The following is a 17,560-nucleotide window of genomic DNA, read 5'->3' on the forward strand; positions in this document are numbered from 1 at the left end:
AAAATTAAGTTTTTATATTAAACATTGTACTTCTAGAAGGTAAAGATATACCCACAGGTATAGGTGAGAATTTTGTTTTAATTTTAATTTCAAATAGAACTCTTATCTTTTAAACAAAGATCACTATGTCAAAACAGGAGACAGAAAAAATAGCAAGAGTTACTCATAAGGATAGAAGTGGAACTTTTCAGTAAAGAAAGAAATGATTAAAGAATAAAAAATTTAGGAAAAAATCATACTAAATTAGACACCTACCATTGAATGAAAAGACCATTAACTCTTCAATTTAGCATTTCAGGGGTAATGAGAAAAAATTTACTCTTCAATTTATTGTACAATAGAATTGATAAACTGAAACTCCATATACTCTGGTCTTTCTATATTATCAATAAGCGTATAATAACTCTCCGTAAGGAACAGGTATTCCTAAAACAGGAGCTAATTACCCATTGATTACTTCCTAATAATTCTTTTCACTAGAACTAGTTTATATCAAGCAGTGAACAAATTTGCCATCAACTTTTAATAATGAGCCAAGAGTTCAAAAACTCAAGGATAATGAGGAGGACTGAGAGAGGTATATAAAAAGTAATTTTAATAATATAATTAAGAGGTATCCTTGACATTAAAATATTATACATTAAAGCCATTTTAAACCAGCATATTTTAAAGCCACTTTATATTAATGAAAATGGTATAAAATGAGTCATCCAATATTTTCCTTATATTCTCAGGGAGAGATGCATGCATCCTGAGGCCGAAAGAATATAACATTTGTTACTATATGAAATAACTCCAACTTAATTAAAAGGTTACACATTTAAGTAAAAGCACAAATGAGAGATCCAAGTATAAATATCTATTTTCCTGGCCCTGTGGTTACAATTCAGTCATTTAAACACTAAATTGGATACTAAAGTTAACATACTCTTTTCACCTAGAATGTATTTGGTAGAACCAAAGGTCTAACCACACACATTCAATGCTTGAATACTTCCCCACATCCACCTCATTGGACAGATTAGATTATCCATATGAACGTACTATGCATTTCGCCAATTAGAGATGTAGGTGATTATTCAGAGATAGGTACTCAGTAGTAACCTTTGCAGTTTGCTCCATCTTTTGGTAAGTTTGATTACTTAAAAAATTACTTAAAGCAGAGAATTCTGAGTGGGTCAGCTAGAAAAACAGCTTACATGGTCATAAGATACACACTGAATAATGATTTAACCAGATCCATAACAACCAGAGTTGAGTGGATGGGGAGACAGAAAGTAAGGGAGCATACAGTCAGGGAGGGAAAAGGGATGAAAGAGAGCTAAATCTTCATTTTTCACAAGACCAAAAGCCAAGTTTATTGGAAATGGAAAGATCAACACCAAAAGAAACTGTGAGCAGTTCAAAGTAATTGCCTCTAAGGAACAAGAAATTGGAGGGGGTAAGATACCAAGGGGAATTTTGAAGCCTTCTAGAACTGACTCTTTTAAACATTGTGCCTTTTCACTTTGACTTAAAAAGAAAAATTATTACTTGTATGTAATCAAATCTTCCATAGCTACTACTCATATTAATCCAATCTACCCCTGTGGTGTCACAAAAAAGTGTTCATTTCACATGCATGGTAATTGAAACGCTTTTGCCCAGAGACATGGTCTCCTCATAAAAATAACTTTAAACAAAGAGAAGGCAAGTGTGGATGGGAAATAGTGAGGAAAGAGAACACCTAGCAAGAACAGAGTTAAAAACAAAGCTACAGAGGGTACTTGGTGACTTTTTTCTCTGGTAATTAGAAAATGGGATAGAAAACAACACTTAATGCTTCCAAATTTAAGTATCAGCACAAAGTGCTGAGTTCCTTGGGAGGAATGTGGCCTTTTTACCTTGGTGTGATGGTTCATCAGTATGGGGTAAACAGTTCCAGTTCTCCTGTCAGGTATACCTAGGATCACACTTAGCTTTCTGCACTTCCCACCACTACTGAAGTTTGAGGCCACCACGTGACTTACCCTGGCCAATAAAATGGGAGCCAAAGTGGCCTGTCTCAGGCAACAGTTTAACAGCTACTGTGTGATATGCCTGGCTTTCTTTTCTTCTGCCATAGTCACTGAAAACACTCAGATGGTGGCTGTTTGTCAGCATGGGTCCCAGATTAAGCATAGCCCAGAGAACCCTCAGCTGGTATGCAAAGAGCATATGATATAGGAAGAAATAAACTTTGTTGTCTTAAGCCACTGAGATTGGGGGGTTTTTATTGTAGCATAATCTAGTTTATCTTCACTGGTATACAAACAAGAAGTGAGGTGCTGCCTTAACAAGAACCCCACATACTGGCTCAGGCGCCAAGCAGCAGAAAAGATGTTCTGGGAGTACTCAAGGAAACTCTCTTCAAAGAAACATAGAGACAAGACCTCAACAAATGATCCATGTTAAGGAGTAACAAAACATTTGATGAAACTGTCGCTACAGTAAGTTGGAGGTGACAAGTACCTAATGAATTTATGAGCATGTAGCTAGGTTCATGTGGCTAAAGAACTTATTTATGGCCCTAAGAGAAGAGGCTGGAAGACAGAAATGAGTACTGTGTGATAGTTGCTGTTGATTGTGTTTAACGAGGTATTAAAAGAAAGGTACTCAAAGAAGCACCACCATCCAAAAGACTAACTGTTCAAAACTTAAAACAATCCTTAAGCCCCCATGCTTGTAGGGTCTGGAAACAAGCTGATATAACTGCTCAGCCATGGAAAGAAGCCATATTCTCCAAAGCCAACTTAAGGTGGGGACAAAGATAATAAAAATGGAAGGATCTCTTGCAGGGCAAAGCCAAGGACCATAGAGAACTATGCTCCAGGGCATGTGCTAGAATATGAACTGTATGTCACTGGTCCACAATAATGAGATAAACACAGAAAATGCATATAAGTGTTTAGAAGCTTTTATAGCAATTTCACACAGTAATGTTGTGTCTGTTGCATCTAATTATTTTTAAATTGGACTAGTCATTTGATGTGTTTTTTCATTTCATTTTTCTTGTAATTTAGAGCCCTAGCAATATCTGCCCAGAAAGATTCCAAAATTGCTACAGTCCAGAGTCTGGTATAAGTCTTCCATTCTTCTCCTCTCCAAATGGGAACACTTATTATAGTTATCTGTCCCTACACTACTCTATGTATTCAACAGGGCGACGGAGACAGACAATTTATAAAGATAGAGACTACAAGAGATTATGGCTACTGGGCATTACTCAGAGATCCCAGACTTTGAGCTTCACAATGAATGGATGGGATTTAGGGGTTATCTCCACTGGGAAGAGCCAAGGATGAAGTACATGTAGGAAGGAGAATATCTATTGACAAAAAGGGTAGACTGTCCAAATGTTTCTAGTTCTCTACACATGTTAAAATTCTACTCCCCACTTCCTTCAGTTAGGTATGGCCATGACTTGATTTGGCCAATGAAATGTGCAAAGTGACATATGTAACTTCTGGAAGCTTTTAAGAGTTAACATATATGTATCATGAAGCATGACACACTTTTTTCTCTGCTGTGATGATTGAAAACACTCAAACCGAGGTCTTCTCTGTTGAACCAAGTCTCAGAAAGAGGACAACATGGGGCAAGGTTCCCAGCCAACTCAGTGTTAACATAAAATAAACTTTACTTTAAATCTCTGATTTAGGGTTGTTATTACAGTATAACCCAACCTAGCCCTATTTGTTTTACTAAGGGCTAAGAGGAGAGTGACTTGAACATAAATACATATCCTAGATTTTTAAAGCAGTATATTTCAAAGAATTCACAAGAAATTGACCCAATTTCACTTTAGAAAGATTCTAAAAGGGAAGATGACTCTTTAAAATACAACTGTTACCACACCAGTGCCAATATGAAAAGAAAATGGAAGTCATAGGCAAATGTTTGCCTATCCTACACACAGACACCTCCCAACTAAGTGCAGACTCTTAACCTTTGGGGCTGGAAGGAGCCCTCAGTTCCTCAGTATAATGCTCCTGGTGGAACTAATCAGAGGTAGTCGGCAAGATGTAACTTTTGCCTGATCCCTAAACTCTAAACAAGTATGCATGCACAGGTCATTTAAAAGTTGGAAAAAATATGTGACATTTAACTAAGGACAAATACAGGAGGATGACAAGCACTGTAAGAATGGATGAGTAAGGCTATAGTACAAAAAGGGCTAAAGCTTGCAAATAAAATGTTAAAGGCAACAAAAGTTTGTTTTGCTCAGCACCAGAATTCTGAGAAAGCCCCCAAGGGCAATGACGAGGAAGTACTTCAAGAGAAAAACACTGATCATCTTGCTAGTGAGAGGAGAGGGCAAAGATTTGCCTTTCTGCGTAGGTGGAGCAACTGGTGGCCCTCTTCAGCTAGAGCAATCACACTTTGGGATTGGGTCCTATATATAATAACACCTGGCAAATGGTTCTGCTTTTAAATGTTTGAAAGACCATTGTGCTAGAGTGATCTGCTCTCTCAAAACAACAATATTCAACAATTGTGCATTTGGACATATTTCCAATTTTAGGTTACCCAGGAGCAAGCTTTTCTAGAAGACCCTTGGTTAGTTTCCCCTTTAAAGGCCTAAATTTCCCTTATGATTAAACAAAACTAAGGGTTTCCCCTCTCAAGAAAGAGAGGAAATTAACAACTGTAAACATTAAACAAATTACACCAAGATCTACAGGCATCATTCTCTGGGAAAAGCCACATTTCATATTCTGCAACAAATGGGGCATATAATGCTTACAAAGTTCCTGTAGGAACATTCTGTCAAAAATTAGCTTGCTTACAGTTTAATGCTGCTTTTAGAGAACAGAACCTGCTCACTGAACCAGCCTCAAATAAAATGTTGATTAGATCTCATCACAGTTTACCACTTAATACCCAAAGGAGGCAATAAAAGGAGTCAACATCTCTCCACTTAAGAGTTCCCTCAAGGGAGTGGGGCAAAATCTTCTACCTGCCCCCCCCACATATATGCCCCCAAAAAAGGAAGGGAAAAAAGAGCGGCTATTCCGATTTGCTATGACACTGGAATAAAAAGTGTCACAAGCAAAGATGTAAAACTAGTATGTGTGCTATCCAAAATCAGGCTTTCCTGATTTTGACAAGTGCCTAAAAGCACATAACTCTGAGTTCATGCTTAATTTATGGGCTTAAGCACATAACTGCAATCAGTTACCTCACTGGGGCCAGGAGCACTCTGTCCCCTTTCAAATAGAACTGTGTACTGCCCTAACCACATTCCCTATGAATCCATGAGGCAAATGTCTTCAATTCCAATAAAGCTGAGATCCTTCTTTAGAGCACTGATATTGCATTAGGACTGTTAACTTCTTACAGCAAGTTGTACCCTACTGTAGGCTGCACAGCACAACCTGCTCAGCTGAATGTTTCATCAGAGGGATCTCCACGTAACAGTGCCAGGCCTAAACATCTATCACAGTTTGTCAGCACACCTACAAAGAATCCAAAACACACCAGCATCTGTTGCCTGGGTAAACTACTGTCCCACAATCTGGAGCACAAGAGACTTTTACCTTCCCTGTGGATCACTTAGCTAGGAAAGAAAGTAGCAACACTATTCTTAGAATGGTGAGTTAGGAAAGGCTGAGTCTTAGCTGCACCAATAAATGTAGCACTGTCTTTCACAGGGATATTTAGCGATATGCCACCTATCCTAAGGGGAACACAAATTATTCCCTCACCATTTTGCACTACTTTGCTCATTTTATTACCAAACACCCCCCAAAAAAGTCAACAAATATTATCTCAGTCCAATATATGTGGGAAGATCTATTTATTCCTCATTTATTTACAGCAGTAACATAATATAGCATGTGTTTTGTATATCTCTGAGCCCTAGAAATAGCGCCACCATCCACCACACAGGGGACTAAGGCTTGAAGGAATACATGTGGAATTTAAGAAGCAGACTATTCTACCTTTTCCTCTCTAGACATTCATCAAAGACTTAAAATTCTGATTCGGCCGTTTTGCCTAAACTTATGCCTACAGCATCTTTCCAAATTCTAAGTTTCAAAGACCCACCTTCCCCCCACTCTGAGACGGCTTCCATATCCATCCCATTCTAATTCCACTCTTCCTTCTGGGACATATCCCGAGGGAGGGAGGTTCTTTTATTTAGAGCTTCCGTTCAGCCTTCGCCTCATTCCTTGCCCTCTCCCCACAGAAGGGCTCCCGTTTTACTAGCCGCTCACGCTAGGGAAAAAAAAAGAAAGCAAAACGTTCCTTAGAAGGATCCAGGTGAGGCCCCTTCTCAGCCAAACTCCAGAGCTGGGCAGTGCTGTCCTTGCTGGGGGAGAGCCGCCAGGTCTGAATCCCTGCAGGCATCCCTGCCGTCAGAAACCACAGCCCTCGCCTGCAGGACCCGCGCTGCCACCTACCTATAGAGACCTGAGGACAAGACCTGCGGGCTGGGACCCGGACGGCTGACCGACAGTTCCCGCCACAAGAAGGATGAGAGGCAGAAGGCGGGCCCATGCCTCGACTGCCGGGCATCCGCGAACCGCTCCCCCTACCTGCTGGTTCGCAGCGCTCCCAACTCTCCGCGCCAGCAGCCTCCACCACTCGGTGGAGTCAGCCTGCTGGGCAAAAAACAACCGCGAGGCTCCTCCCGGTCCTCGTGGGTCTTACGTGCGGCCTTTCCAGCCAATGGGAAGCGCAGGGGGCGGAGCGACAGCCGCCCCGGTGACGGGCGACAACCTAGCCCGCCCGCAGGCGCGAGCTGGCCGTGCAGTTGCTGGGCCAATCGGCAGCATGGGTGGGGAGTGAAGGGGAGGAGCAAGAGGGGAAAGCAGACACCCAATCAGAGCTTGGCCTCCTGGAGCGACAGGTCCAGCGGCCTGTGGCCTTCCGAGGGCGGCGCGCAGGGGGCGAGCCCGCTTGGGCCAATCGGCGGGAGCCCACGGTGCGGAGCGAGCACCTCAAATGCTCGGGTTTCTCAGCTGATTGTCTCCAGCCGAGAGTTGTTTTTTGCAGCTACCGAGCCGAGCCGCAGCAGGAGGAGCCGAGACCCCCCGGGGGGGGCGGGGAGAGGAGGCGGGGTCCCAGGAGCCGCGGCTGCTCTCCGCGGGGCTCCGGGTCCTGTCACGGAGCTTCCTGGGGTTGGAGGTTGGGGTGGGTGGGGGGTCAGGGAGACATCCTTCTCCCCATCGACGGCGGCTCCGAGTCCGGCCCCTTGCTTCCCGCGCTCTTTCGCCCGCCCCCTAGCCCCCTCATGAGGGCGTCCGTGCCGGGTCCGGAGGCCGGCCGCGAGCCCTCCACGCCCGGCGGGGGCGGCGGAGGCGCCGCGGTGCCGGGCTCCGTGCAGTTGGCGCTGAGCATCCTGCACGCCCTGCTCTACGCCGCGCTCTTCGCCTTTGCCTACCTGCAGCTGTGGCGGCTGCTCCTGTACCGTGAGCGGCGGCTAAGTTACCAGAGCCTCTGCCTCTTCCTCTGTCTCCTGTGGGCAGCGCTCAGGACCACCCTCTTCTCCGCCGCCTTCTCGCTCAGCGGCTCCCTGCCCCTGCTCCGGCCGCCCGCTCACCTGCACTTCTTCCCCCACTGGCTGCTCTACTGCTTCCCCTCCTGTCTCCAGTTCTCCACGCTCTGTCTCCTCAACCTCTACCTAGCGGAGGTAAGGCGGGAGGACCGGCACGCGGGGCCGGGCGGGAGAGCGGGGCCGCCGAGTTCAGCTCGGGCTGAGGACCGGTGGGGGGTGGGTGCGAACCGCGAGAGGCGGACCCGAGAGCAGCCCAGGGGAAACCGAGGCACGCATGGTGTGTGCGCCAGGGTTCTCGTCCTAAACTTAAGCAGCGATCGGCTCGGCGACTGAGGGGCTTGCGGGGGGTGAGAGAGAGTGTGTGTTCCGACAACTTGAAACAGCAGGACCAGCCTTTGTTCAGCGTCCTGGCCCTCTAAGGGAAGGTGTCGGTGCCACCGACAAAGTGGCATCGCAAAAAGTAGCAGCCCCGGTAGCTCTGCCGAAGCTGGACTGTGTTGAGAGAGGTTGGATGCTGAGGTAGCAGCAGCTCTGCTGAAGCTGGACTGCTGCCAGCCATTACGTCACCAGGCAGAGCTGTTCCTCTGCTATTGTTGCTGCGTTTCTTTTATTAGAAGCTTTATTCTCTCCTGCATCTCCTTTCCCCGGGCTCGATAAGCCTCACACAGATTCCGTTCGTTAGTTCTCCGGCGGGGTTAATAAGCAATAACCAATGTCGAGGATCAGTATAAAGACCTCCGTAAAGCCCCGAGTGTGTTTGCCCCAGTTGCTTCATGTTTTGTTTTGGCTATTTATCCGACCTCTTATAGCCTAGTCTTTTTTCCTTTTTTTGAGCTAATTAAGAGAGAAAATACTAGCTTAACCTGCGCCTATTGCAGAAACAAACCACCAAACTGTTTTTGCAATAACTTGCTTAATAGCTGGAACCTAATCACACCCCCTTTCTCTTTTATGAGGAATTGCTGGTTGGTTTGCATTGTTCTGCAGCACTTAGGTATTTAACCCATTTCAAACAGGTTTGGGAGTGTAAGGTTGTCAATCATGTGTGCCAGCTAGTGGTATTTAAGCCACAGAATTTTGAGAATTGCCAAAAAAAAAAAAAAATTCCCCCGCCCTCCCCGCAAAAAAAAAATCTTGAGGAGGAGAGAAAACAAGGTGACATCATATGCTTAATACTGACTAATATAGAACAATATTGGTCTATGCAGCTAATCCTCTCAAAGGCTTTTGGAGGTGATGAGAATTAACATAGTTCTGAGCAAAAGTAAAAAAACATTTGAGGCAGATTAAGTGTTTATATTCCCTGCGTAAACCAACTCTTTGCTCCCATAATAGCTAGGAAGTAGAAGGCATAATTTTAAAAGCACAGTCATAACTTCAGCTTTTTACCACACTAAAAACAGCAGTTCAGAATAGGCAACAAAACTAATTTAACTTTAATTCCCTGTCATTTGGAAGTCCAAGCAATACAATGACAAAAACCCGAACAGTAAGAAGCAGAAGTAAAAAGCATGGGTAATCATAAATCAAATAAACATGCCATAGTCATGTCACTTATTTGAAGATGTTCAGATCTTCTAGTTGTTGTTTAAACTGTTATAACACTTCAGTCCTTCATAGTTAAGCTGATACATTGTATTCTTCCTGACACAATTTCTGATACACTACCAGCGACATCTCATCACTAAAGCTTTGCTCTAGCTTCAGATATAGTTAATTTACCTCAGAGTGACTAGCAGTCCTTAGGCCATGAGTATCAGATAATTTGTTTTTCCCCTATGCATTTTTGACTAACAAAGTCATATTAATGACTCACCGTAAAATAATTGGTGGGCATTTCATAAAGTAGCTAAATACTGTTTTTACTTTTTTCTTGAAATATAACATATAACATAAAGTACATAAAGCTTAAGTATACAGCTAGGTGAAATTTTACATACACTCATGTTACCACATACACATCATGTTACCATGTTATCAGATTAAAATATACAGCATTTTCAGTGCCCCAGAAGGTCCCCTTGTGCCCTCTACCAGTCATACCTGTCACCCTGAGGTAAACACAATGTGACTAAACATTATCACAATAGAAAAAAAAAGCATCTGTATTTAAGCTCAAAATTCTAAAAGTATACTTCTACAGCATAAACTACACAATATCCAGATTGGGTTTTCAGTCTTTTTTTTTTTTTTTTTTTTGGTTTTCAGTCTTTTGATTGCTGTTATTCCAAGCTAGTGACGGAGAATTTAAACGTCTAAAAGTCTTCCTGTTAAATGGATCTCTTGTTTGTTTCATGTACTTTTTAAAAAGCAATAAGATTCTATTACCCTAGAAAACATAATTTGGAAAGAAGTTGGACTAAAGTTTTTTTCATTTTGTAGTGTCTCCTAGAAAGAGTGTAGGTTGTTTGTCTATCCTTTTTTTAATAAAATTAACAATTTTAAGACACATAACTATAACTTGAACAAATTTTCAACCTGTTTAAAAAGAGATATTTTAACCAGAAATCATTTCCATATTCACTAGAAATAATCCAAAGGAATCTATATTTAAAATAATATTTGAATTCAAATTTTTATATCAATTTCAAGTAACTGGAAGCACACTTCTTATTGATCATTCTGAATGAATAAAGCTTTCCCAATGAGTTCTTTGTTTTTTCTTTTTTTTAATAAATTTATTTATTTTATTTATTTATTTTTGGCTGCATTGGGTCTTCCTTGCTGTGCCCAGGATTTCTCTAGTTACAGCGAGTGGGGGCTACTGTTCATTGCAGTGCGCAGGCTTCTCATTGCGGTGGCTTCTCTTGTTGTGGAGCACGGGCTCTAGGTGCGCGGGCTTCAGTAGTTGTGACACACAGGCTCAGTAGTTGTGACTTGCAGGCTCTAGAGCACAGGCTCAGTAGTTGTGGTGCACGGGCTTAGTTGCTCCACGGCATGTGGGATCTTCCCGGACCAGGGCTCGAACCCGTGTCCCCTGCATTGGCAGGTGGATTCTTAACCACTGCGCCACCAGAGAATCCCCCCAGTGAGTTCTTTGTATTATAGCAAAGCGGTAGGGGAAGTCTACATGGTGACAGAAACAAAACTTAACTAAAATTTGACTTTTTTTTTTAACAAAAGGCCCTTATATCTGTTTTAAATAGTTGTGCTTCTTGATTACCAAATCACTCTGTCTTTACTGTCATATTAAATGCCAATTTCATTTTGCCTTTGACCTCTTTAAAGTATTTGTTGTGTCCATTTCTCACTAATTAAAAACGTCCTAACTTTAAGGACTTAGTTACAAAGAACCATAGAGCAGTGTAAAAATAAAGTTAGTAAAACAACCATTACTACTTTGAATACATTTTGCTAGTTCTTCTAAAAATAAGCTTTCAAAAAGTTAAGACTGGGCTTCCCTGGTGGCGCAGTGGTTAAGAATCCACCTGCCAGTGCAGGGGACACAGGTTCGAGCCCTCGTCCGGGAAGATCCCACATGCTGCGGAGCAACTAAGCCCGTGCACCACAACTACTGAGCCTGCACTCTAGAGCCAGTAAGCCACAACTACTGAGCCCACGTGCCTAGAGCCCATGCTTCACAACAAAAGAAGCTACTGCAGTGAGAAGCCCGCGCACTGCAAAGAAGAGCAGCCCCCGCTCGCCGCAACTAGAGAAAGCCCGCGCACAGTAACAAAAGCCCAACGCAGCCAAAACTAAATAAAATAAAATATAAATTTATATTTTAAAAAAAGTTAAGACTGCCTAAACCACTCTTTCTTTTGTTGACTACACTTGAATGGAATTCAGATGAGGGGGAGTAGCCCTTTCTGAAATAATTAGATTTACCATACTTAACCTCCTGGAAGCAGATAGTTGAAAAAAAAGGAAAAACCTGTACACTAAGTTAAAAACACCTATTGAACTTTTTCCGGCATGATTAATAGAACATGTACTTTACCAGAGAACGGTTCACACTCCTGTATGTTTAACAGAGAAGGTTTCAGTCTTTAAAACAAATTATGTGATAAAACATGCTACCTACCACGGGAACAAGTAAAAGGACTAAAAATGAGTGTTGATAGTACTATCTTTGGAGTATTGTTGATGCATGCGAAAATCAATGAGTTCATCTCCAAGACCCATAGTGACATTTTTTCTTGCAATTTTGTAAAATGAGTGCCAGTTGCTTAATCGGGATAAAATGCAGTGACTAAATCACAATGCCAAAACAGCTAGGAAAATTAAATTCAGAATCTTAACTCTTACATTCATGGATGCTATCATTGTCCCTGACATTGGATATATTCTTCCAAATATTGATGGAATGTCAAATAACATGGAGTGCAACTTAACAGGTACTTTGGTTTTCTTATAATGTTCTGTGATTTCTCACAAAAGTATTTCTACCACCTAAAATAGAAACTCCTTAAGGATAAGAAGTTATTTTATCATACTTTAATCTCATAGAACAATGGTGAATATATTTTTGAATGACAATCTTGAAAAGGCCAAAATCTTGAAAATATTTAGCTATCTAAAATTTGAGAGTTAATTTTGATGAATATGTGAGGTAAATTATTTGTGTACTTTCTGGGATCTTTATATTTTCTGCTTAAAAGATTTCTTATGATATGAATGCTAAGATTCTCTTAGATTTTCTTGGTTTAGTTAGATAGTTACTTCTGATTACTACAGGTAAAATCTTACTAATGAAGCCACTTTAATATATTATAGTTTTGCTTAGCAAAACTATTCTTATATCATGGCAAATGGCCCATGATAATTAGGGCTTTGCTAATTTGATTTCAACAAATTCTATTAAACAGAAAAGTCTGCAGAACAAGCAAGTCTCACATCATGAGTCAGTTACTATATTTACTGGAAATCGTGGTTTTGTCAATGTTGGGTTTTTATCCATAACTGTGATTATGAACTGTTTTTATCCAAATCTTCTAAACTGTTCTGTCCATTAACTTGATTCTGTTTTTCCTGAGATCATCTGTGAAGCAAGAGTTTGAACTACAATTCCATGGCAAAGACCTGATTACAATGCCTTACATTCTGTGTGATTTAATATTTTCAAAGCAGTTCACAACAGTTGTTTGTCTTCATAACCCCTATGAAATAGGTAGATATAAACAAGGTGTGATTTGTCCAAGGTTTTATGGCTAATATAATATGTATCAGAAATGAGACTACTGCATAGCCCACAGGCTATAAAGTCTTGTCAAGTGATCGCTCCCTATGAACTTTTCTGAATACCATTAACACTGTTTATTATTTAGTGCTCACTATTTAACTTGCTTTCCCATTTTCCACCATTTCAAACCTTTTCCACTCTCCAGCAAACTTTTTTCCTCCTTCATACTCAGCATATGACCCTCGCCTCCTAGTTTATAGAAATAGAAAACAGGGCCATCTGGCTGAACAGAGATTCCGAGAAATGCCTTAAAATGCTACAGAGAGCATTTAATCCCTTTCAATGAATGATTGAGCTGGTAAGTGAGGAAGTTCCTCAGAGACAAGAAACCACAAAAAAAGAAGTGAATATGAAATTATAAAGTACAACACAAATGTTTGTCTTGGGTTTGGGGGTAGTTGCTAGCTGCTTCCTGCTAACCTAAAGCCTGGATTTCAATGTGCTGGGGTTCTGAAGAGGTGACATAGGAGGCAATACCTTGTGGCGAGGTCTAATCAAAGAACTCATCCCCTCCAACTTAATGCCAGGACTCTCGGAACACACATCTTCAGTGGATGAATTATGGGAAAAATAAGCAGGTCCTCAGAGGTTGGTGGTGGGATTTATGCTTGTCTCTGCCTTGGCTCTGGGTGAAGGAGGTACAAACTGAGGAAAGAAATGTCGTCTCTGAAAATGCGTAACAAGCTTATTCTCACACAAGTTTGAAGCCTGAAATCACACTTCTGTGATTTTAGAGGGGGGAAAATCCTGGCTTGGTGGTAACCTCAAGGACCTGGAAGGAGCAAATGCAAATAATCTGTCGAGGAGTGTACTATACTCCCAGAATCCTGACAAATAAAATTTGAAGGAACATGAGCTCAAAATGAAAAAATCACTCTAGGGACTCTTCCCTGCAAAGATTGAAGATGTCAGAATTTTCAAATAGATTGTATAAAATATTCACTTATCTGATTTAAGTAAGTAAACACTGGTGATATATGATAAAGAAATAATCAAAATTGACTATGCACATTTGGAGAAAAATCATTTTTTAAATGAAAAATACAATGAAAATTAGAAACTGAAATGAACTGAACAGATTAAATAGCTAAAAAGAAATCATTAAGCTCAAAGATCTGAGGGAAAATATCACCCAGAATATAGCCCAGAGAAATAAAAGATGGAAATAAGAACAAGAGATTAAGAGAGAATGAAGATATAATGAGCAGGTCCAGTGTATATCTAATTAGAATTTCAGAGAAATTACTTAAAAGAATAATGACTTAGAGTTTTCCCCAATTTATGAAAGATGCCAAATTTCAAATTCAGAGAGCCCAAAAAACCCAAGACAGGTTAAAAGAAAATGAACAAAGAGTAAAACCTCAAAATACCGAAGACAAAATGTTTTTAAAACAATTAGACAGAGATAATATTACCAACAAAGGAATGAAAGTTAGTTTTTGTTGGTATTTCATTAACAACTAAGGAATCCAGGACATGGTGAAACATCCTGAAAATGCTGAGAGAAAATAACCAGCAAAATTCTACCCACAATAAAACTATCAATAATAAGGGTGAAATAAAAGCCAAGTTGGGAGTGACATCAGCAAGATGGTGATGGACCCTCCATCCCCCTGAAAACATACTGATCAGCAACAAGTCACAAATTCCCTTTGTGAGAAATCCAAAAATGAATTGAAAGGCTCCTGCACGGCAGGTGAACACAAAACAAGAATCACCAAAACCAGTAGGGAGATTTGGGACAGACTCTCGTCAGAGTCCCTGACCCCAGCACAGTGCCATAAAATTGGGAAGAGACCTCCTAGGTCTCAGCTTCTCCCAGATGAGGGTAGGGGTTAGTTCACATGTCCAGCATCCCAGCTTTTCTTAGGGGGCTCCCCAGAGATCAGGCTTCTGTCTTGCCAGTATTAGAACTCTGGGAGGAGAATGGAGACAGCAATTTGAACTGGCAGACAACATAGCTCCCCTGCTTCCTCAGCACACAACGAGCAAACCAGAACTACAGCTTCCTGCTATTCCCTGAGGAGGGAAAGAGTTGGTAGAGGCCCCCAAAGTCTCTGGACAAGTTGATTGGTGACAGTGTTCTACTGTCCAAGGCCATTCCATGAAGATTGGGAGAGGTACCTATTTTGTCTAATGCATAGACGGTAATGCAGAGAGTTGAGAAAAATGAAGAATCAGGCTGAGATGTTTCAAATAAAGCAAGATTAATCTCCAGAAACCCTAATGAAACAGAGGTATATAATTTACCCAACAGAGAATTCAAAATAACTGTCATAAAGATGCTAACTACAGGCAAGAGAACAAAGCATGAGAAATTTCAACAGAGATAGAAAATGTTAAGGGAATTCCCTGGCGGTCCAGTGGTTAGGACTTCACTCTTCCACTGCAGGGGGCATAGGTTCAAACCCTGGTAGAGAAACTAAGATTCCACAAGCCACACAGCACAGCCAAAAAAAAAAAAAATAGTACAAAACAGAAATCATGGAGCTGAAGAATGTGAAAAATTCACTTGAGCAGTTTATCAACAGACTAGATATCAAACAGGAGAAAGGATCAGTGAACTTGAAGACAAGTCATTGGAAATAATTTAGTCAGAAAAAAAAAAGGAATGAAAAAGAATGAACAAAACTAAAGGGACTTACGGTACACCATCAAACAGATCAATATACACATTGAATCCCAGACAGAGAAGAAAGTACCAGAAAGCTTATTCGATGATGATGATAATGATGACTGAAAAATTCCCAAAACTGGAGTAGAACATGGACATCCAGATCCAAGAAGTCAAAAGAATACAAAGAAATCCACACCAAGACACATTATAATCAAATTATTAGAAGTCAAAGGCCCTTGAATTTTGAAAGCAGAGAAGGAAGAGACTTGTCACATACAGGGGAACCCCTACAAGACTATAAGAAATTTTTCAGCAGAAATTTTGCAGGCCAGAAAAAAAGCAGGATAATCTTATTAAAGTACTAAAAGAACACAACAACAAAATGCCAAGTAAGAATAACATACTCTGCAAAACTAGCCTTCAAAAAATAGAGAGATCATGACCTTCCCAGATAAACAAAAGCTGAAGGTCACCACTAGACCTGTCTTATAAGAAATGCTAAAGAGAGTTCTTCAGGTTGAAACAAAATGATGCTAAAAAGTAACACAGTAGCATAAGTATGAAACTCATTGATAAAGATGAATATATAGACAAATACAGAATATTGTATTACTATAATGGTGGTGGGTAAATCACTTAATTCTATAAAAGTTAAGAATAAATATTAAAATAACTAAAGATATTAAAAGATACACAAGATAAACAGAGTAAATTATGACAACAATAAAATGTTGGAGTGTGGGTGGAAGAAGTTTAAGTGTAGAGTTTTTGTATGCAGTTGAATTTATCAGCTTTAAATAGACTGTTGCATAAAATATTTTTTGTAAGCCTTAAGGTAACCACATACACGGACATACACCACACACACATTATAGAAGTTACACAAAATTAAAATGGAAAATAATCAAAGTATATCAATATGAAAAAAAATTAACAAAACAGGAAGACAGCAAGAGAGGAAATAACAGACCAAAGAACTACAAAGCTAATAGAAAAACATCAACAAAATAGCAATATAAATTGTTTCTTTCCAGTAAGTACTTTAAATGTAAGTTGATTAAACTCCCCAATCAAATGACATAAGAGTTGCTGAACGGACTAAAAATATAAAAGACCCAACTGTATGCTGTCTACAGGAAACTCACTTTCGATTTAAGGGTACACATAGACTGAAAGTAAAAAGATGGAAAAAGATACTATGCAAATAGTAACCAAAAGAATGCAGGGGTTGCTTTAGTTAGACAAAATAGACTTTAAGTCAAAAACTGTCATAAGAGGCAAAGAAGGACTTTGTATTATTATATTATGAAAGGGTCAATCCACCAGGAAGATATAACAATTATAAATATGCATCCAACATCAGAGTACCTAAACATATAAAACAAATATTGACGGAACTGAAGGGAGAAATAAGACAGTAACACCATAACAGTAAGAGACTTCAATGCCCCACTTTCAATAACGGATAGAACATCCAGACAGAAGATCAATAAAGAAACCAAGCACTTGAGCAACATTATGGACCAAATGGCACTGACAGACATGTAGAACATTTCGCACAACAGCAGCAAAATACACATTCTTCTCAAGCACATGCGGATCTTGCTCCAGGGTAGATTGCATGTTAGGTCACAAAATAAGTCTTAACACATTTAAGAAGATTAAGATCATACAAAGTATCTTTTCTGACTACAGTGGAATGAAACTAAAACTCAATAGCAGAAGTAAAACTGGAAAATTTACAACTATGTGGAAATTAACACACTGTTGAACAACGATTGGGTCAAAGAAGAAATCAAAAAGGAAATTAGAAAATATGTCTTGACAAAAGAAAACACAACATTCCCAAAATTATGTGTTGCAGCAAAAGCAGTACTAAGAGAGATTTCCATAGTGATAAGCACCTACATTTAAAAAGAAGAAAGATCTCAGATGAACAGCCTAATTTTACACCTCAAGGAGCTGGAAAAAACAAACTAAGCCCAAAATTAACAGAAGGAAGGAGATAACAAAGATCAGAGCAGAAATAAACAAAATAGAGAATTAAAAAACAATAGAAAAAAATTGATGAAACTAAGTTTTTTGAAAAGCTAAATAAAATTGACAAACTCTTAGCTAGGCAATTAAGAAAAAAAGACAAAATAAGTAAAAGCAGAAATGAAAGAAGAGACATTACAACTGATGCCACAGAAATAAAAAAGATCATAAGAGACTACTATAAGCAGTTATATACCAACAA

General features: G+C 40.0%; 2 protein-coding genes across 3 annotated transcripts in view; one reads left to right on the forward strand and one right to left on the reverse strand.

Annotated features, from left to right (window-relative positions):
• Window positions 1-6,607, reverse strand: part of TXNDC16 (thioredoxin domain containing 16) — a 124,172-nt gene extending 117,565 nt beyond the window's left edge. Inside the window, exon 1 of one of the 2 annotated variants that reach the window (XM_055088431.1) lies at window positions 6,561-6,607. The gene's annotated coding sequence lies outside the window, so the exon portion shown is untranslated. Of the gene's footprint in view, window positions 1-6,425; window positions 6,531-6,560 lie in introns of those variants that run through there. The other variant, XM_028495865.2, reaches the window with a different exon arrangement.
• A 651-nt stretch (window positions 6,608-7,258) lies between these two features.
• The window catches only part of GPR137C (G protein-coupled receptor 137C), a 52,293-nt gene continuing 41,991 nt past the window's right edge, over window positions 7,259-17,560 (forward strand). Inside the window, exon 1 of the mRNA XM_024118412.1 lies at window positions 7,259-7,657. Coding sequence (XP_023974180.1) covers window positions 7,259-7,657 — 399 coding nt within the window. The remainder of the gene's footprint in view (window positions 7,658-17,560) is intronic.

The sequence above is a fragment of the Physeter macrocephalus genome, chromosome 11 (genome assembly GCF_002837175.3).
Source record: "Physeter macrocephalus isolate SW-GA chromosome 11, ASM283717v5, whole genome shotgun sequence".
Classification (NCBI taxonomy): Eukaryota; Metazoa; Chordata; class Mammalia; order Artiodactyla; family Physeteridae; genus Physeter; species Physeter macrocephalus.